The 21,645-nt window shown below is 47.1% G+C and overlaps 1 protein-coding gene across 1 annotated transcript in view; it reads left to right on the top strand.

The window, feature by feature from the left end:
- The first annotated feature begins 10,694 nt into the window (after nucleotides 1-10,694).
- Nucleotides 10,695-21,645, top strand: part of LOC114050610 (insulin-like growth factor 2 mRNA-binding protein 3) — a 100,477-nt gene continuing 89,526 nt past the window's right edge. The window contains exons 1-2 of the mRNA XM_027872434.1: nucleotides 10,695-10,869; nucleotides 13,126-13,186. Of these exons, the coding sequence (XP_027728235.1) occupies nucleotides 10,695-10,869; nucleotides 13,126-13,186 (236 nt within the window). The remainder of the gene's footprint in view (nucleotides 10,870-13,125; nucleotides 13,187-21,645) is intronic.

Raw genomic sequence — 21,645 nt, forward strand, 5'->3', positions numbered from 1 at the left:
TTGATGTTTCTCCTTGGCCTTCATGACCCCTGTGCCTTTGTTGGTATGCACTCTGGAGGCTGGGCTTTTCACAGTGGGATCAGAGTACTCATGCTAAACAGCCCTACAGTCACATCTAGGAGCCTGGGTATTTGAGGGGAGACAAAGAAGAGCAACATTGTCTTGCCAAAATGGTCATACCCAATCCTAACTGGGGACATCTATTGCTCAGATTTTTAAAATGGGATGCCAGGATTTCTGGACTTTGTTAAGCTCTCCTTCCCAAGCTAATTATATGGCAGAAAACTTTTCTCCTCAGATAAAATGAGGTAGGAATGTCACCACAAAGAAAACTGGTAGTAGCACAATTGACTCAAACTCCCTGTCCCCTAAACACACAAAAAGTTAAACTATAAAATTGGCTATGTCCAAACTGGATAAATCAATGTCCAGTAGAATGTCAATTTCCTGAAGGTAAAGACTTTTATTCTTACTTTGGTATCCCCAGCTCTTAGCACAGTGCCTTGCACATAGTTGCACATAGTGCCTTGCGCTTATTAAATATTTGTTGGATGGGATTGGATTGAATTAAGCAAAGGAAAACATGGAGTTTTCATAAAGAAACAGAATGTGAACTCCTTCAGAGCAGGGACTTTCTTTTTCAGTTTTGCTTTTGTATCCATGGCATCTAGTACAGTTTCAGGGATGTAATAAGTCATGTTGACTTTTTTTTTTACCTTGGCATTGTCATACTATGGTGCTATGTAGAAGTTTTAATATTATTACTGAAATATCACCCTCTCCTTATTTTTAAAATCAATTCTTGCCTTACTATTAAGAATATGCCTGCAGGCCCATGAGCAAATGTGAATTAGCTATTGTTTTTTTCAGAGCAGTTGTTAGAATTATCAAGTCTGAAAAAGGAGTATGTCAGGTTGGAATTTTCTGTTTAAATTTTCTTAAATGCTCTTAACTTGTTTACAAACTCCAGAGGAGAACTCTGAACATGAGCTCCCCAAGTATACCACTACTCTTCCTGCCTCTCCCCCAAATGGGCTCTCTCACCTGGATAGGATGCTAATTACAAGAAAATGAACTGAACAGAAATAGGAGAAGTGAATTTAATGGAGTGAATACTGATATATCCAGTGAATAAGAGGGGAAATAGGAAAGACATAAAAATTAGCCCTCTGCGTGTGGATTCTGTGAAAGTGTTCAGACTTTAGCACAGCTAACAAGAAACTTTGGTTTACATATGACATCATACCTTCACCAGTCTTCCTCAAAGACTAAATTGAAGAAGTTGCTTTTTATTCCCTATTCATAAAACCCAGGATTTCTACAAAATGGCATCCCTGAACTCTTTTAAACAACTGTATCATGGATTTCTTTGGAGTTTCATGAAAAAAATATTTTTGAAGGTAGGGCAATTGGGGAGAGAGTTAACCACAAATAGCTATCTAAAGGTTAAATATATTGTAGGATAGTGCTGTGCTAACCAGGCACCTTTGATCCTGAATACTAGCTACTATTTTAGTGGATAGCAGGTTCTTACTGTTCTTTTCAGTGGGATTTCATGCTTGGATTGCAGTCTCATTAGTTAATACATTCCCCCACCCCCACTCAGGGTCCTTACCCCCCCGACCTCCCTTTCTCCCTCTTGGCAAGAAAGCTGCTGGATAACTCAGTAACCAAGAAACATATTGGAACTTCCTGCTCTCCTCTGACTGCTGATTCCTCTCTCTCCTCCAATAAGTTCCTAATAAATAATGATCTGCTGGCTGCCTTCTACTGGGCTGCCTGGGAAAACTCTAGTCCAGTCACCTAGTTTCTAAGGTCTGCAAATATGTAAACATCAATTACCAAATAGATTTTTGCTTCCATGCTCCTATCCTGTTTTCCTCGACTACTAACAACTGATGATTGAGAAATGTAATGATTCACAGAAGTTAACACAGCCCACACAGGGGGCTCCACTTCAATAAAAGAAGCTTGTTTCATCTTTATCGGGGTCTGGATAGCCATACACAAAGTTTAGGGCATAAAACTGGATAAGTTAAATTCAGGGTACAGTAGTTGAAATTAAAAAAAAAATCCTCTCCTACCCAGTACAGTTCATTAAAGGTGTAAAGAAAAATATAGCTGGCAAATTTCCTGGAGCAGAGACATCATTTTTTAATAATACCAAAATTGTAGAGTTTGGTCTACTTGGGGACCTTTTGACAGTTGGGATTTTGTGCACTATGGAAAATACTTCTGCATGTTTTCTCTTCTGTTAGCATTATTCTGAGTTTCCAAACTTGAAGTTTAAATCCCAAAGTATACTCATTTCTACAAGGGATTAGAACTTTCTTTTGCTTAGTCTTCCTTAGTGTTTAAGTTTTCTACATTACTTTCTTAAATTACTTCATGTGTGATCTTGAGCACTGCACGTAAACTCGAATTGCTTTAAGGAATCAAAAAAGGGAACAATCTTACTGGGGTGTTGTGAAAGGGATAGAGTTTAACCTGACAACTCATGAAGTTGAAACCTTTTCAGAACCTCTGTAGAATTGGGTTGAATTCTATAATATAAAAACAAGGGTTTTTGCCTGGGATTATGACTTCTCCTTGTTCTAAAAAGTTATTTATTTTACTAATGGTGTTTTCTTTAAAGAGATACTCAAATTTTTATTTCATCCATAATAAGATAGAAAGCATTTTATTGGTTTTATGAGTTAGATACAGAAGACCAAACCGACAGAGTGCAAAAGAAAATACAATTGTACAGAAAGCCAAAGTTAACACGAACTGAGTTCTTATTTTTTTTAAAGCATATAATAGATTGTAACATTACCAGCAACAAGACTCTTCTACCTGGGGAACATTTTCCCTTGTAATTTTGAATGAATGTCCTCATGGTTTCTCCAGTACACTGGGGGAATGAATGATTCTTGTGCCAATTTTTCACCAGATAAAAATGTTACCAAACCAGGACATATGCACCACCCTCTTACCATTGCTGTACACACATCAGTGTCCAATTACATCGAAGTCCTCGCACAACCATATTTTATTGGGGAGGAAATAGTCTGAAAGTTTGTTAGGAACAAAGTGCCAGTGAAAGTTGCTCCAATCAGGGGGTAGCTAGGTGGCAGCTAGGTGGCGCAGTGGATAGAGCACCTACCCTGAAGTCAGGAGGACCTGAGTTCAAATTCAGCCTCAGACCAAACACTTGATGCTTACTAGCTGTGTGACCTTGGGCAAGTCACTTACCCCCAATTGCCTCACTAAGAAAAAAAAAAGTTGCTCCAATCTTACCAATCATTTTCTGTTAAGTGGAGACATTTTAAAACCTTAGAAAAGGTGGGATTTTTCTAGGATAATAATCAGTTTCAATAATTATCCTCTCCACCCTCACCCCCACCAACCTCTAGTGTTTACACCACTACAGCTTTTCTTTTCTCCGGTTGATCAATCTAGAGAGGAATTGTTCCGTTTGCCTTGTACTCTCCAGAACCAAATCTGCTTGCACTCCCCTCACATTCACTCACGACCAGTTAAATGGTACTGCTTCCCTCCTGGTGGCCACTTCTTTCTCAGGGAGGCCTAATTTCCCTTCTATTTGGACAGTTTCAAAAAAATTTTCATTATATTAGCATTGGCTTGCTCCCTTGAATTTCTGAGTAATTATTTTTTGGATTATTCAATTTTATTTAAAATGACTCTGGAAACACAGGAGAGGAGGGAAAGGAGAAGAGGGAAGGACCAAAACAAATAGGATGCTTAACAAAGTCAAGACGCCACAAAATTTTTTTTTAAAAATAAAAGACCCAGATCCCCCAAACCTGCAGGGATCAAAGATGGACATAAGCATGAAAAAGAAGAGACTACTGGACTCCTGCTGTCTGTAGCTTGGCGTTAACTGACGACTTCTGGAATAGACTGGGAGATGCCAGAAGAAAGGGAAAGTTGAGGGTGGTCTCCTCAGTCCCTTGGCACGAAAGGGTCAACTGAGCCGGCAGGAGCTGTGTGTATTGCAGAGTTTTCCTATGCGTGCCAGCACTTACTTCTGTTCTTTCTCGCACACCCCACCTCCAGTTTGGGGATAGGGCGCGGGGTTGGCGGAAAGGGCAGAGACTGCAAAACAATAAAGGGTAGGGGGCAAGGAAAAGAGAGATTAGGCGAGCAGCAATAAATGACGAGAGAGCGAAGGGTTATTTTCGCGCCACAGGAGACGCTGTTGCTGGGGTCGCTTCGGGGGCCAATGAATGCAGAGCTGGAAGCGGATCGGGCCGGTGGCTAGTCCGGACGCCCGCAAGGCCACGGGCTCTGATTGGCTCCTTGCTGCCACCGACTGGAGACGAGAGCCCCCTTCTCCCCCGCCCCCCGCCCCCCGCCTCGGATGTGCAGAAGAGAGGGGTGAGGGGCGGAGAGTGGCGGCGGATCTCCGCGACCCTGCCTCCCCAGCTCCCAGGCGCCGGCCGCGGCGCCCGGTTCCTCCCCCTCGTGCGCGCCGCGCAGCCGGGCCCATCGGCGGCCGGCCGCGAGCTTGGCAGACCCGTAGCTCGCTCCCTCGCCTTCCTGCTCTCTTGCACGCTCGCTCCTCGGCTCTGCTGGCGGCCCCAGGGATGCGTCTCCTTCTCCTGGTGCGCTGGTCGTCACTCTCCCCGCCGCCCGCTCCCCGCCCCCCTTCCCACACCTAGAGCCGGGGCGGGGCGAGGAGGACCTAGCCCGGAGAGAGTTAATGTCAAACAGCAGCCCGTCTGCCCCCCCGCCCCCCCCCCGGCCCTCTGAGCCTGGATGGGGTCGGCCCGCGGTGGGTGGGAAGCCCCGGGGCCAGGGCCTGGGATTCGGGGTGCAGGGGAGGCCGAAGAGTCGAGGTAAATTCATTCGTTGTGGGCCAGCTGGGCCACTACCTAAAGCCAGACGAAAGTTCATTCCCCACACCCTATTTCACTCTCCCCGCCCCTTCCCGTCCCTCTCTTCTCGAACCCGGGTGTCCTCTAAGCCAACCAGACAGTCTCGCACAGAGACTGCCAGAGGCCGAGGGAACCACAGTGGCCTTGGGTGCAGAGCAGCCGGATTAAGCTTGGCCCTGGGTGCGAGAGTACCGAGACTGACCCGGGTTCAGGGGCAGACGCTGAGGCGGTGGGAAGGAAGGAAGAGGTTGTCTCATATGTGTATGTGTGTGTGTGTGTGTGTGTGTGTGAGAGTGTGCCTGCGTGTGTCTGTGTCTCTGTGTGTCTTTGTGTGTGTGTCTCTGTGTGTGTGCCTGTGCCTTTGTGTCTGTGTGTCTCTATGTGTGTGTCTTTGTGTCTGTCTCTATGTGCCTGTGTCTATGTGTGTGTCTCTATGTGTCTTTGTGTCTGTCTCTGTCTGCCTGTGTCTTTGTGTCTGTGTGTGTCTGTGTATGTCTGTGTGTCTGTGTCTGTCTTTGTGTCTGTCTCTATGTATGTGCCTGTGTCTGTGTGTGTCTGTGTATCTGTGTGTGTCTGTCTTTGTGTCTGTCTCTATATGTGTCTGTTTTTGTCTGCATGTCTCTGTGTGTGTCTCTGTCTGTCTCTATGTATGTTCCTGTGTGTGTCTGTGTCTGTCTCTATGTGTGTGCCTGTGTCTGTCTCTGCGTGTCTGTGTGTCTGTGTCTGTCTCTATGTATGTGCCTGTGTGTCTTTGTGTCTATGTGTGTCTGTGTCTGTCTTAGTGTCTGTGTCTTTCTCTGTGTGTGCGTGTGTGCGTCTGTGTGTGGTGGTTGTGGTGGTGGGGGTAATTCCCGGGCCAAACTGGAGAAGAGAAAGGCAAAAGGCTTTCCTTCCCTGTGACTTTCGAAGATCCGGCTCTCTTTGGGTGACAGCCAGGGAACAAGGAAACCACCCCATCTTCTTTTCTGATCTCCGTCTTTGAATGCAAACAAAATAAATGAAGGCCGATTCCAAGGGAGTGGGTGGGCAGAGTCCACAGACCCTCCAGCATACACCAACTTGAAGCAGATCTGCGTCCAGGAGAGTTGGTTTAAAGGAATAAAAGTGGTTGGGTTTTTGTTTGTTTGTTTGTTTGTTTGAGCAAATATTACTAAACTTGTACAAGGCACATCCGTGTAAGTGCTCACAGTTCCCTTAGTGTGTATCTGTTTGCTTTAAGACAGCAAGGGCTAGGAACAAGGAATACTTCTTCCTTTCCTCCCTGTGTGACTCTTACATATATAACCTGTGAATATTGTGATAGTAATTGGTTTTTTCCCAACCTTTGTGACAGAAAAGGGATCCCTGAAAAATAATTTTATTACCCCCCTCCCCAGGTCAGGCTGATAAAGAATTGAGGAGGCTAGCCCTAGAGGGAAAACAGGTCGTAGTTGAGGAGCAAAAAAGAATCCCCCCACCCCAATCCTTCTCCATTTGAGAGTAAATACAAATGATTCTCGGCATTAATATTGGAGTGGGGAAAATTGCTAGAACTGCCTATTTTTGAACTACAAAAATGAGACTCGGCATTAAAAAAAAACCAGTAATTGTCTACAATTTTTAGTTAAAATGCTACTGGAAAATTGTGATTTTTAGAATCATTGAGTATGAATATTCTTAAGGAGGGAGAAGTACCTTCTGAAGTCTGAAGGGCAGTTTGTCCCTCGTGTTTGGATATCTCCTTGTTACCCTCAAACATAGAGACAAAAATATTAATATGAAGGTTTGTATAATTTGTAATGAAAGCAATCCACTTCTGTTCAGTAGAGATGATATATCAGTAGGATCCATTGGGTCAGAAGCTGCATCAAATTTTCTGTGTGTGGTTTGTTTTTTTTTTTTTTTTTTTGTCATTTATACAAACCATTAGATGAAATTATTTTCCAAAACCCCCTGGAAATCTGAAATTCTAATTTTTATATTAAGTGTTGATAGTGATAAGACAAACCTTAGAGAAGCTTTTTCATAGTTTTGAATAGCAGACAGCCTTACAAATAATCAAGACTTTTAAGGCAATTGGAGAGTTTCCAGTTTCTTAATTTAAAAATAGTAAATCCCTGTCAGGATACCAGAAGGAAGCAGGCTCAGTTGACTTATTTTGGACACAGCTTAAGGTGACCAAATCATTTACGGTAATATCTTTTCTACCATATGAAAAGCAATTACAGAGAGAAATGGATCCGAAGTACTATATAGCTCAGCAACTAGTTTGTAAAAATTTAAATAAATGGTCTATCAGAGAGAGAGAGACTATTTCTAACAATGAGGAAGCCTCAGCAGTCTTTTTTCTTTTGGTTTGTTTTGTTCACATAGGAAAAAATGTACTTACCCATTTGGTTAAACAACAATCAAACTGATAATATCTCTACTATATATCTGTGAAGAATGTAGCCCCAGTTCCTTTTGAGTGCTGTTTTAATGCTTTTTTTTCTTCCCCTCGACTCAACCAATATTGTCTTCCAAGGGACTAAAATATCTCTCCCAACCTTTTGCTCATTGAAGATCCTTCAAGAAAAATGTTAGGTTCCAAAGCGGTCAATGAGAAGTGAAAAAAAAAAATTTAAAAACCTGAAATGTTAGTGTAAAAGAAAAGAAAATTGCCAATTTCTCAGTTTTTTTTTTTTTGTACAAAATGAAAGTTGTGATCACTCCCGTTCCCCATCCCCAAAACTTCGCTAAATTAAAAACTTGGGAAAAATAAAACTAGGCTGAATATATGGTAACAGTGAACCTGAATTGCAAAACAAACCAAGCAGAAAGCAAAAAAACCCACCTCCAAACAAAACAAAATGCCACATCTCTATTGTTTGGTAGAGGCAGATGCTAGAAAAATGAGTTGCATTTTGGAAAGAAGAAAAAAAAAAAAAGCTGCGTCGGCCCATATCAGCAACTTAATACCACCGTAAAGGTCACAAAATAACTGTTGCTTTTTAAAGGGGAAAAAAAAACCCTAATTTAAAATATCACTCTGTGCCCGATAATGATTTCTTTCCTATCCCCTAGGTGCATTCGCACACACAAACCCCGACACCCCGCCTTTATGCCAAACTGTTTTACTCGACAAAAAATAAATCCATCAAAATTAAAATTCATTCATATTTTCCCAGATTAAATTAAAAATTTTCTAAATTTTTGTAAAAAAGGGGAAAACCGCTGCACCACTTTTCTCCCTGTAAGGTAACAAAGCAATTCAACATGTTTTCATTACCTTGTAACCTATATGTGAAATTTGATTCACGTTACTTGAAAAAAAAAAACCTGCAAATATTTTTCACAGAATACCTATTTTTTTTTTCACATCTCCCTTTCAAATATCTGTCTTGGAATAAATCAAACCTTTGACTGGAGTCCCCAGAATTATTTAACAAAACCTACTCGATTTTTCTATACGAAATACAGCCCAACCTTTCATTTCCGTCTCCCTTCTTCATCTTCAGTCAACATTTTGTTTGCCCGGGAAGGCTCGGCTGGCCCCAGACCCCACCCCCACAAACCCAGCATTGTCTCCTTTGCAAGTGGGGGTAGGTTATGAAGGGCCCCTGAAGCCCGATAGGGAACCTGCAAAATCGAGGCCAACACTCTCGATATTTCTCGGGTAATTACCATTCGAGACGAAGGAAAGGGATATTCTGGACCCCTTCTCTTAGGGTGCCTTCTATACCCTCAGTAAATTCAGAAGGGGGAAAAAGAGAGGGGGTAGCCCTCTTCCTCTGCCACCTTAGAAGCCACAGGAAGAGCTCGCTTCCCCGCCAGCCACTCGGCCGAGCCACCCCGCCGCCGTCACCCCTTCCCTTTGTCCTTCGCCCCCCACCCCTCAAACCCAAGAGCTGGGCCCCTACAGGCCCAGCAGCTGACCACCCAGCAGAACTAAAGCCAGAAACGTTACCATTTCGGAGCCCGATTCGGTGCTGCAGAGAAACTCTCGGCCGTTTCCCCCGCCCACCCCCTCGGCGGCCCCGGGAGCCCGCAGGCTAGCCGGCTGCGTCCCACCAGAAGCCCCCTAGTCTTTTCGGTGCTTTGCAACCAATGGCAAGGCAGAACCAGGAGAGCCTCCAAAAACGAAATGGGAGGTGGATGTGCTGTGGTTGCTGGAAGGGTCCCTTCTGGGTGCCCCTCCGAAGCCCCCTCCTCCGGCGGCCAGTCGGGCCCAGGAGGCCCGCGGCTACCGAGCAGCGCCCACCCCACCCGAACCGACCACCGTCTCGCTTGCTCTCTAGCAAGCTCATCCGCTGACTCACCCACCCTGTGCACCCGCGCTTGGGCCACGTTGGCCGAGAGGAGCCGAGCCCCGAAGACCCCTCAGATTAATGCTCCAGAGAGGAGGGAGGAATCGAGCGAGCGAGCAAGGAAGCAAGGGAGGGCGGGGGGAAGAGAGAGGGAGAGGGGGGGAGTTGGCTTGTGCTGCCAATCTCCCACCGCCCCTTCCCCCCTCCTCTATCCCCCTCCCAACTCTCCCCTCCTCGCTTTTGCTCCAATGGTAAACCCAGAAAACTTCCTCCCCGATTTGCAGGAGGTTACATTCACTCAAGCAGCAGCCCTGAAGGAGAGAGGGAGAGTCTAACGTTTATCATTATCAAAGCTTTATGCTTTGGACTGTGTGCTATGGTGTGGGATTGTGTGTGTGTGTGTGTGTGTGTGTGTGTGTGTGTGTGTGTGTGTGTGAAATACCCAAGAAAATCACATTTTCCAATTTTTTCCTCCAAGGGAGATAACCTCGGAGGCTAGGACCCCTTCCCCCTTCTCAGAAACAAACAAAAAAAAAAAAGAGAGAGAGAGAGAGAGAGCGAGGGAGAGAGAAATTCGCTCTTTCGGTTTCCTGTAGCTTCTTCTCCCCATTAAACAGCCCTAAACTCGAGCTTCTGTACTTTCAAGCTGGCTGTTAGCACCGATTGCTCTGGGTGTCTTTTCTTCCTCCTCTTTGCTGACCCTCACCCAATCTCCTTTTCTTTGCTCCCTTATTCTCCTCCGATTTTCTTACCCCCCTTTTCTCCAGTCCCCTTTACCCCAAACCCCTTCCCCCCTTTTTGGTTAAATCTCTTTAATTGAGGAGCCAGGATTCTTCACGTGAGACCGTTGATTTGTAGTTTGAACACGTGGCTCATTCAAATAGCCGGACTATCCAAGTGATTTTTTTCCCCCTCCTTCTCCTCTCTCTCCTCCTCTTCCCCCCCCCCCCCCCGGTCCCCCCTCCCCTCCCCTCCCCCTGCCTGCCTCCCTCTACGTTTTTTTTTTTTTTTATGGGGAGGCGGCGCCTCCACTCACGCAGTGTGACATTTTCACAGCCCGCTCGCTGCTGGCAAAGGGGCTCGGGGAGCAGAGACAAAAAGTAGTTTTTTTCTTTCTCCTCCTCCTTCTCCCCCCCTTCCCTCCTCCTCCTCCCCCCCTTCCTCCTCCTCCTCCTCCTTCTCCTCCTATTTCTTGCGGACCCCGCCATCCTCCCATCACAAAGCTGGTCTGCTTTGCTCTCGCACGTCTGCAGAGTGAGAAGTCCTCACTCTGGCTCCGGGGCTCCAGTGCAGCTATCTTTCCTTCCCTGCCAGGGAAAGAGAGAAGCCCACTGACCCACGGCTAGCCTTGCCCCTCTCCTTCTCAGCCTTTCGTTGTTGTTTGGTTTTTTAGCATCAGACGTGTAGCGTAGCGTAGCCGTTAGGGGCTTTTAGATCAGGAAAAAAGGGGCAAGGACCAGAGACAACTGGTCCAGCCGCTCGTTGCTATATTTTCTTCTTAAATTTGGTTTTACTTTAATTTCAACCATTTCGCCCCACTCGAAAAACGATGAACAAGCTGTATATCGGCAACCTGAGCGACAGCGTGAGCCCGGTGGATCTGGAGAGTGTCTTTAATGACTCCAAGATCCCTTACACCGGCTCTTTCCTGGTGAAAGCGGGCTATGCGTTCGTGGACTGCCCCGACGAAAACTGGGCGATGAAGGCCATCGAAACCCTATCAGGTGGGTCCCCTTAAGTCCGGGGTGAGAGCCCACGGCTCCCTCGGCACTCCTGGGGGACGGACAAACCTGTTCGTCGCCGTGCGACCCCCAGTCACTAGCCTTTACCTTCCCTTTCCAAGACACTAGCGGCAGCGGGGGTCTGGTGCCAAGGGGCGACACTCGCAGCTCGTACGGGGAAAGACCGCGGGGTACCCACGGGGATGGTCAGATTGAGGGGTGGCGAGAAGGGAAAGGACGGACAGATGAGGAGGCGTCCTGCCGGTGCCGCTGGGGTTTCCCTTAGCTGCCTCTAGCCCTGACGCTTGCCCCAATCTCTGCTCTACTCTTCACAACCTGTCGGGTGTCTCCCCAGTTAACCGGCGGAGACGCTGTCAGGTAATGCGCACGCTGCCCTGGGAGGTGGGGAGAGAGAAGGAGAGGGCGGGGAACCCTAGGGTGGTGTAGGGGGTAGAAGCGAAAGGGCAGATTCGGGGTCGGAGCAGAAAGCCACCTGCGCTCACCCAGTGCCCGTTGCCTCCCTTCTCCCCTAGCGCTCACCGTCCCCATGTTTTTCTCCGCAGGTTGGTCGCTCCCCCTTCTCTAGGCGGGCGCAGTCTCGGGACTCGCGCCCGCTCTTGGTGGGAATTAAGTGCAGCGGGAGGCGGGGTGGTCTACTCGTTTTTTCGTTTTATTTATTTTTTCTTTTGTGCTAACCTCAGCCGGGTTTGCAGCAAGAGCGCCAGCAATAGCAGCAGCACCAGCAGAAGGCGGGGTGGGTAGAAGGGTACAGAGGCAGGCAGAACACCGGGATGGGCAGGGACTGAGGGCTCTCAGGTAGGGCACAGGGAGCGAGCGAGCCGGTACGGAGCCGCGCAGCACAGCACTGCTGACCCGTCTCGCCCGCCCCCTCTACGCACCCTAAGAGGCTCGGGGGGGACTGAGAACTGCGCTCGCTGTCGCTGCCGAGGAGGAGTGGAGACCCTTTCATTCGGACTCCTTCTCGGACGCGGCCGAGAGTCAGGGGCAGGTGGGTTCCTGGCCGCTGTCAGGGCGCGGGGGTCTAAAACATAGCCCGCGCCTACTCCATCTCTTCCTCCCCCCCCCCCCCGGTTCCGGGGGCCGCGGCATTTGGCTTTCATGCTAGTGTGCGGAAGAAGGGTGGGTGTGTGCGTGTGTGTGCGCGCGCGCGCGTGTGCATGCACGGCGGGGTCCGTCTGTGCGTGCGTGCGGTGGGTGGGGGTCCGCGCGCTCGCCCCCGCCCCCGCCCCCGCTGCCAGGCTGCGGCTCTGGCTCGCCGCTGCAGCTGCAGCCGCTGCCGCCGTCGCCACCACCACCACCGCCACCACCACCGACGAGCCTGGCAGGAGACGAAGCGCAGCCACCCCAGCCCAGGCGGAGACCAGCCTGTTTTTCTGGCGACTCGAAGAGTGCCCGCACTCGCCCTGGCTCGTTCCGGGGGGTGGCGGCGACGATGGCGCCGCGGCCCAAAGGGTGGGGGGGCGCCCCGGGCTGTCCGAGGTAGGGGGCGAGGCCGGGCTGCTCTTAGAAACTCGCCCGAAAGCTGGGTGATGGGGGGGGAGCGTATGGGGCAGGGGAGATGAAAAGGGTGTTAGTCGAGGAAGAAGAGTAGAAGGGGGGAAAAAAAGAGGGTCCGACTAGTTGGGGCATCGTACAGCCAGATTTCTGGAGAGTTGTGGATTTGGGGTTCCTCAGGGACTTTGCGCCCTGTCGCCCTGTTTGGGGGCGTCCATCCTTTTGGAAAAACGTAACTTGGGGTTTTTGGGGTTCTCCTTGCCCCCCGTGACCCCACCTTTTAATTATGTCTGTGGCCTCTGGGAACTACCTGAGGTAGCTTTTGTTGCCGAGCGAAGTGGGGGCGTCTCTAGCCCCCGGGTTTGGATCCCTGGGCGAAAGGGGTAAGGTGGGGGAGACCAGAGAGTGGGAAACGTGCCCAGCATTCTAGCTGCGGAGGCTGTTCTTTCTGGGTGCTCTCCTCCCTCCTCCCCTCGCCCCCGCCCTGTGCCAGAAAAGTGAGAGATTAGGTTTGAGATTGGGGTGCAGGCGCCCCCCCTCACACTTGGGAGGCTTCCAAGCGGTTCCCCTTAGTTGCTTGCCAACTACCAGTTTTTCCCTGCGGTTATTTGGGTGCAGCTTTAGGCCGATGGGGAAGGGAAGGAAGGTGGGGGGGGGCTGCAGACAGGCGACGTAGAATTGCGGCGGTGGCGGCCCTGGGCGCGCGGCAGCCTCAAGCCCCCTTTTGCTCTTGTTCGTTTGCAGGTAAAGTGGAGGTACACGGAAAACTCATCGAGGTGGAACACTCGGTCCCGAAGAGGCAGAGGTAATCGTCTTTCCCTTCCCTCCTCCCCCTTCTCCTTCCTCCTCTCTTCTCCCCCCCTCCCCGTCCAAACCGCTGCAGGAAGGGGAGGGGGCGCTGGAAGCTGCCTCTCTGCACCACGAAAACGGCTTGCCACGACGGCGCTCGGTGGCTTTTGCCTACGGCCGAAGGATTTCTTCAGCCCTTGAGACCCCTCCAGCTACCCTTCCCCCCCCCAATCCCATCCCCACTAAACCCGGGCTTCGGGCCAGACTTTTGGGTGGAGGGAGGTGGCGAGGGGAGGAGCAGGTTCTCTTTGGGTTGCGCACCTCAGAACCTGGGAACTGAACGGACGGGACAGCCCGGGGGAGGACACTGAGAAGGGGAGAAGGAGGGCTGAGAAATTGCAGTTTTGGGAGGAGGGGGGCATTAGCAGAAAATGAGATGGGCTGATTTGCGTTACATAACGGATGGCAAGTGAGGGAGTGAGCGGCTCGTCGGCGGCGGCATCACAGTGGGGGAGAAGAAGGAGACAAACCGTAAGTACGTTTTCGATAGCCCCTCCCCGTGAAAATGGGGAAGGGTCTCTGCAAGCCCGGGATTCGGAGCCCCCGGCCGCTGCCCGCCGTCGGCAGAGCTGCAAATGTGTGAGTAGCCATCATTCTGATCCACCCCCCCCCCACCCCTGCAATAATAAAAAAAACCCTGCAGAGGTCTTTTTTCCACGTAGACTTCTCCCCACACCCCAGGTCCTTGGAGCCCCAGATTTGAGCAGAGACTTAGCAAGGAGGGAGCAGGAAATGGGTAGGGCGGGCGCTCCTGCAGCCAGCCTAGAGGATGCGCAGGTCTTTCCGACGGCGCAGCCCGTACTAGTGCAGGCTGTCACTTGACCAAAAAAAAAAAAAAAAAAAGCCTATGGAGAAATCTCCCCAGGCTATGACGGCCGCCCTGGCGGCGGCGGCGCAGCTACATGGCCGCGAAGCTGGCGCTCCAAAGGCGTTTGCCTCCTCCCTGTGGTCCTTCAGCCGTCCTGCACCTCTTGGGTTTAGCAAAGGAGTGGTGGGGCGGTGGGCTCTTAGAGGTGCTTCGGGGAATGCCCTGAGGTCAAGACCAGAAGGTAAATCGCCAAGGTTTAACTTGAAAACTAGAGTTGCCTTTGTCCATGGTGGGAGGGAAGGTGGAGAAGCAAAGATTAGCTTCAGGCTGGTCTGGGTGGAAAGAGGGCAATAGGTCGGGGAAAAATAGAATTGGAAGTTGTCGACGTGCTGCCCCTGTTGACCTAAGAAAAAGACATTCTTGGGGTTTTCTATGCCCTAAAGGTAGCTAACAGCCCCATGCCGAGTGATGTTTTCAAGAAAAAAAAAAAAGGTTTCCCAAAGTGTGCTTTTCCCCTCCATTTGCCAGTGTGCCCAAAGCTTGCGTTCTCTGTATTTCGCACCTTGGCTGGTTTGTTTCAAATGTCATTGTTTTTCCCTTTCATGTTCCTGTTCTGGGGAGGGAAAAAAGAAAAAAAAAAACACAACATTACACGGAAAACCTAAAGGTCCATTTAGGAATATATCAGAGCTGAAAAGACCTTTGCTCTGGTTATGTATAATATACTTGCATAGTGGCATGTGATATGGTAAACTGTTCCGTTTCTACGCTAAGCTTCCAGCTTGAAACACACAAAGAACCTGGTCATCTCTGTGCAGTCTAGTCTCTGTGGACCCCTTCTCCCCCAGAAATATTAATTCTGGGATCCGGGACTCATTATTTTCTTTGAGCGAGGAACCTTTTATGACATAAAATAGTGAAAAAGAATGTTTTTTTTTTTTAAAGCTTTTTTTCCCATTCAAGGAAAGAAGAAAAATCCTGAAGGGCATGGTAAAGAAAAGTGGGTACTCCAGATAAAGTGGGGTAGGTCCTGGTGAGCTCTGGAGAATGAAATATTATAGGTAATTTACAGGCAGCAGTTCTAGTGTTCCCCTTTGAAGCAGAGTTACCAAAGTAACACCCCATATGTATAACAGCTCAGACCGCTGGGCAAGATTAGAATTGACACCACCATCCCCACACTTTTATACTTTAATTTTTTGGTCCACTTGAAAATGTCTTGGGACCAGTTCAGACTTTCCTACCTACACCCTGACTCAAACTCTCCAGCTCAATGGAGATTCCTTTAGTTAAAACTGTGAATATGCTAAGAGACTTCGCAGTTCTGTCCTTTTCAAATTAGTGGGGGCTTTTGGGTTTTTTTTTTTTTTTAGCCCATATATAAGGTAAGAGCTAATATTTTTCTCAGCTCCCTTTCATTCAAGAAGAATGTGTTTAGATACACATTCAAGGTCAGAATTGGGGGAATAGTTTCTTTGATAACCCCCAAACCCCTCTCTCACAGGGCAGTTGAAATTATGCTTTTAGAAAACTTAGCCAGGACCATCCTGGGAATTGGACAAGCCCGATTTTCCCCCACACCCCATAAGTAGTGTGGACCGTATGAGATGAAATTTGTAAAGCGCTTTGCGCTACAGGAATATTATTTTGAGAGTCCTGGGCCCTTGGACCGGAGGCTTTAGCCCCTCTCCCCTTTCCCGGAGTAGCTCGTCATCCTCGGCATCTTAATTCAGGTTTCTCAGGCCGTCAGGTCCCTTTTTCCCTCCCCCCCCCCCCCCCCCCCCCCCCCAGTGCAGCGGCTCCGGCCTTGACTGGGGGTGGGAAATGGTGGGAAAGGCAACGAAGGCGCTGGCCGCTCCCACCCACTGCGGCAGTCCAGTGTTCTCTGGCCCTGTTCGGAAGAGGGCATTTTTGCATGAACCCACCCGGCAGGCAGGCAGCTTGTATTGATCCCAGACGGTTCCACCGCTCTGCTCCCAGGGCCACCAGAGCTGGGGGGAGGAGAAAGGCGAGAATGCCGCCGAATGGGTAATCTGTACCCGCACCACGTCCTGGGGAGGAAGGTCAAGAGAAGGGGTGGCAGTTAGGGTTTGGGTCCAGAAGGCCAACCCCTGCAGAGGGCGCTAAGATTTGTCATTAACAGTGAGATTCAATAGCTTCCAGCCCTGAGAGGGGACAGCGAATACGTGGGCTTCCCGTAAAGGGGACCCACCTTTGCAAAAATGACCTTTAGACCCATAGAGAAAGGCGGGTTGGGAAGAGGGCGGCCCAGACTGCTTATCGAAAGCAAAAGTTGGGGAGCCCGGCACGAGAGGTGATTGGGTGGAACCAGCAGCCAGCTATGGTCAGTTTTTTTTTTTCCCCCTGAGAGTTGCACTGCGGCAGATGGGTTGGAGGGATATAGGGAGGAGAGCTCTAAGCCCTAGTAGGTGGCCGAGCCCAACCACTGTGGGTTCTGAAGACTGCTGCAGTCTCCAAGGCAACGTGGCACGTCTGCCTTCAGCCGCCTGTGAACTTGAGGAAGATGGTAGCAAGGCACTGTAGGGTTTTAGACTCCCTCCCGTCCTAGCTCAGAGAAGACGGAATTGGCCATCTTAACAGACTTCTTGATGGGGCCCCACTTCCCCCCACCCCCTAGAGGGATTAGTGTGGACGTGACTTTGTCTCTTTGCTAATGGGAATAAGGCTGGTGGAACCAATGGTAGTGCCACCCCCACCCCTTGTCTTTCCCTTCAGGGGGGTATAGAGGGACTAGGATGAATATTAAAGTCTTGGCACCTTTGAGAGGCTCCCAGTTGAACAAGGTGGCTGGGGCGGCTGGAAGGGGGGGGGGGGGGGAATGTGCTGGCTACTGTGTGATTATGTAAATAGCAATGATGTCACTTGTTCCAGGGTCTTTGTGGCTGGGGAGGGGGATGGGAAGGTTTCTGGTCCTGGCCCCGTGGGGGGGGGGGGGGGGGGGGGGGGGGGGGGGAATGGGGTTCTGCTTTTTGTTCGAACCTTGCCTTTTGTCAAACAAACAAACAAACAACCCTAGAGATCCTCCTTGTCTCTCTTAGTTGAAACTTTCTCCCCCTTCTAAATTACTGCATTCACTCTGGTTTGATTTTTTCACCAGATTTAGCTGTTTCCCCTTTGATTAGGGTTATATCAAGCGAGGCAGGTAATATAGAACTAAGTGCCCTACTCCCCTCACTTTTCCATCAATTAAAGCTGACTCGATCTAGTTGTGTCGGTGCCCTGGATTGAAGATTTGGAAGGTACGTGATATCCTGCTTGTTGTCCAGTCTAGTGAAAAGGGAATTAAAAAAAAAAAAAGTATCCAACATTAAAGTTGGATAAACAGAAAACAGCGTATCATGGTAGTCAGTATTAAACGGTTCAAGATAACCGTCTTAAAAAACAAAACAAAACAAACAAAAAAAAAAAAAACAACGAAGCTAAATTCTCCACCTTTTCCCTCCTGGTCCTGTTAGTCTTTAAACCATATTAGGGAGGTGTCTTTTGCTAGGATATGAAATCAAATATGGAAACCAACGAAGCCTAGCTTATTTAACTAATGGTTCACACCAGTCCTTAGCCTTAAGGAGAGGCAGCTTTCTCTAGATGAACCACCCCTTTTCAGATCACTTTCTCTCTCCTAGGAGCTTAAAATGAAGCTGGAACGGCCTCTAACTGTAAAAATTCTGTTTAAGGAGATGGCTGTCTGGCATGGAGAGTTGAAGGTCTTGTTGAGCTAACGGGTTACTTCCCTTGCTCGGCAAGAATTTTATAGAACTTATTTCTATGAAAGTAGTAATATATGCGGGTGTCCAAATGTGTGATGCCTTTGACCACGGTGTCTAGAGGAATACATTAAACGTTGGTTTCCCCGTAGTAATGAGGGGCTTTTAAAATAATGCCTCCAGAAGTAAGGGAAATTTTAGGCAACCCCTTGACTTCAAATTTTAAACTTTAAGAATTTAATGATTCTTTACGAACTTAGCTATGAGAAAAATATTTATTATATACTCTAGACAGATTAATTGGTAATCCTGAATTTTGGACATGGCTGTCCTTCCCAAGTTTTAGCCAAAATGGAAGCTAAAATCTAAAAATGTATTGCCTTCTAATAGGCTGCTTGGGAGACTGACAAAAATTGTATTTAAAGGTATTTTAGTTACCTTGCATTTTTAAATGCACAATTAAAATTTTTAAGTCAAGAAATTTGACTTTTGTCTAATAGCTAAGCACAGGAGGTCAGAGGAAGACGTTTAGAACTTAGAATGGCTAGATAGTAATTTTGAGTCTTAAGAGCTGGCTTCTAGCCTTCCTGCTAACCAATGCAAATAAGTTCTTTACTTGACTCAAGTCCTGTTACAACCAGTTCTAAGGAATCAGTCCCAAGTCCTTTTATTCTGGAATTTTTTGAGGCTCTTTGAAATAAATGAACCACCAAGCCCTGTTCAGTTATTTTAAAATGTTTGTTGTATAAAGATTTGGAACTTTGGATGCAATTGGCTGCATTGTAGGGTTGTCTTTCTCATGTGTTCTGGTTGGGCTTGATGATCTCCAAGGGAACATGATTTTTGAAGTGCTTTGAAATCCTTCCCTCATACATACTTGGATAATTAATAGTTTACTGATTAAAATAAATTGACAGCAAGAGAGAGCTGCCAAGTAACTATGGAATATTTTGGAAGTATTTGTTATGGCTTTTGGCAATAACTTTTTCTAGAAATACATTTTTTTAATGAAAGCATGAAATAGCCATTCAGTTGTTTTGGCAGTTACTATGTGTGATTTGGGGGAGAGATGGAAAGGGGGAAAAATGGTTAGCCTATACTGTACTTGGCAATGTTCTCTTTACATATACAAGGTTCTAGTCATGGAATTGGGAACTTTGTGTCCCAGGTGCCTGGAGTCCATGGGCCTTAGAGGTGGATTTGGCAACTGGGGACTGGTATAGGCAGATTTGGTGCAATTTCCCCAGACATTCCTTTTTTCCTTTACCTCCAGAGTAGCCTGTAGCACCAGGACAGTTTGATGTACTTGGACCTTGCTTCTCCTATGTCAAGGGACATTGTTAATGTTGAATGCAATTTTATGAATAATAATGTTAGAGCTATTTGTGCCTGAATTGAAAGTTTGTGATACATATATACATACATACATACTAATATCTTATAATTTTAATGTGTTTTATATAGCCAGCTTATTAATTAATTATCCTGTAATTCAATATTTTAGAATGTGTGTATACACATACATGTATACATATGTACATACGTGAATATATCGATATATGGACCAGGCTAGAGTAGACTTAATTTGTTAATGGTAGAAAAATATCTGTACTCATACATTTGTTAAGGTTTGCTAAGTGCTTTATGTAGTTAATTAGAACTAGTCTTTGCCCCTTTTCATTTCACTGAAAGTACTCTTTATTTTTCCTGTTAAACATGACCGTATGAATGGCTAACTCTCGAACACTGAAGAAATTGGGTTTACAGACATAATGCATATGAAATGTGCTATTCTCTCAGCATCCTGAAATTTGATTACATGGCTGTTGGAAACATCACATATTGAAGGAATATTCTCGAAGGGACACAGTAGAGCCTTTAGCTGGGCATTGACAAAGCCAGTTACTTTTGAATTTTTATTCAGTGATGAACTATTTTTAAAAAATCTTTTTTAGTTCAGGGTGGCTAGTCTCCTGATTGAACACAGGAAGCAATTTGAGCATTTTGTATTGGGAGGCTGCTTTTCAAACTGGGCTTATTATTATCATCTCAGTCAATCTAGTCCTATTAACCCCTGACATAGGATATGGGTTTTTTTTTTTTTTTTTGTTCTGTTTACATTTGCAAGCATTGAAATGAGATTGTTGAATTTAAAATGACTTAGATTGGGGTAGGTGGCAGAGCCTTCTTAACCTCATTGGCTTCCCGCTTCCCTAGCTTATTTAGACAAGGAAAAGGACTGTGGACAATGAGACAGAAATCCACCTCCCTGGATACGTCTTCCAGACTTCAAGGTTAATGGAATTTTGACTGATTGTCTTGTAGCATTGATAATGATAGCTGATCAGAATCAGAAACACCTTTGGGATCACCTACTAATAGCTAAGTTTAGGTTGCGATTTATATGCTTTGCTCACAAACCATCTAAACAGGTAATCCATGTAGTCATATATCCATTTTATAAATGAAGAAACAGTTAAATGGTGACAAAGGTTAGGTTGCAGCTCTGCCAGGATTTTTAATACTAACCCACCCTTTAGGGGCCCTCTATTGACAACATCCCTGACAGCTTCTTTCTATTCGTACAATTTGACTGCTGGGAAGCTCCCTACTTAACTGAACCCTTGACTGCAATGTAAGGGGAGCTCCAAGTGTTAGAAATTATCTCCTTTTTTGGAGCAATCAGCCCTCCTCTGACTTGTTACATTGGTTTTCCTACTTTCCTATATGGAATCAGTTTTCTTCCTTTGACCTGACACCCTGCCCTCCCACAACTATTTGATGACACCGCCATCATATCCCCTGTCAGTCTTTTCTAGGCTCATCATCTCCAGTTCCTTCAGCTGTTGCTCTCATGACATGGTTTCCATACCTTTCACCATCTTTTGGGTGAGCTCTGGGTTGTCAATATCCCTCTTAAAATTTGGTGCCCACAGCAGAATATGTTACTGCAAATATAGTTAGCCTAGTGCAGAGATCTGGATGGCATTTTATGAAGATGGCCCAAAGTGACATGAGCTTTTCTGGGCAAATAGGTTGTGATTGACTTGTCCATCCTGCTTTTGGGATATTTGATCCCCATGCTGTACTAGTGTAAGAGCCTTTTTTTTTTTTAAACCTAAGTGCAGTTAAAGATACGTAACCCTTCTAAATTTCATTTTAGTTTTGTATCCTTCAGTGTGGGTCAGGGGATCCTGGAGAAACCAATGGCTTAGTAGAAGGTTTTAGGATTTATATCTCTTCCTCTACTTTTTTTTTCTAACCCTTTTTTTCCCCCTCTGAATATCTAAAAGGTATTCAATAAATGCCAAAGTTGGAGGGCAGATATTTTCAGGAATGACCTTCCAAGGATAGAATGGGGAGAGGATCCAGGTTTTAACCAGTTAGCCAGCAGCTTGTTATATAAATAATCAAGTTTTCATGTTGGCTTCAATATGATATACAATTAAAACCTGATACGCAGGCACTGGATAAAGACCAAATTCAGGAAGGTCTTGTATTCAAGTTGGATACATACCACCAGGCTGCTTGCTAAGATTATTAGAGATTTATTGCTTATTTGCCTCTGTGGAGGTGGGGTGGGGAGAGTCTGCCCTTAGGGAATCACCTCCAAAGAAATCTGGTCTAGACCCCAAAACAAATACAAAAAACCTCCCCCTCCAATCTCACCCCACCCGTGGTCCAGGGTGCTGTCTTAACTGGCCTGTCCTGAGGCCCCTTTATCTCCTGCCTCCTACATAATTCAGTTACACATTTGTCATCTGTAATATTTTGACTATTCGATTTCATTTGTTCTGGGGACTTCATGCATTGATGCAAATCACAGTTCCTCTCTAATGGCTTAGTTTAAACCCAGCCCAACTCCCTTTATTGCCTCACATG

The sequence above is a fragment of the Vombatus ursinus genome, unplaced genomic scaffold (genome assembly GCF_900497805.2).
Source record: "Vombatus ursinus unplaced genomic scaffold, bare-nosed wombat genome assembly UNPS02014799.1, whole genome shotgun sequence".
NCBI classification, from domain to species: domain Eukaryota; kingdom Metazoa; phylum Chordata; class Mammalia; order Diprotodontia; family Vombatidae; genus Vombatus; species Vombatus ursinus.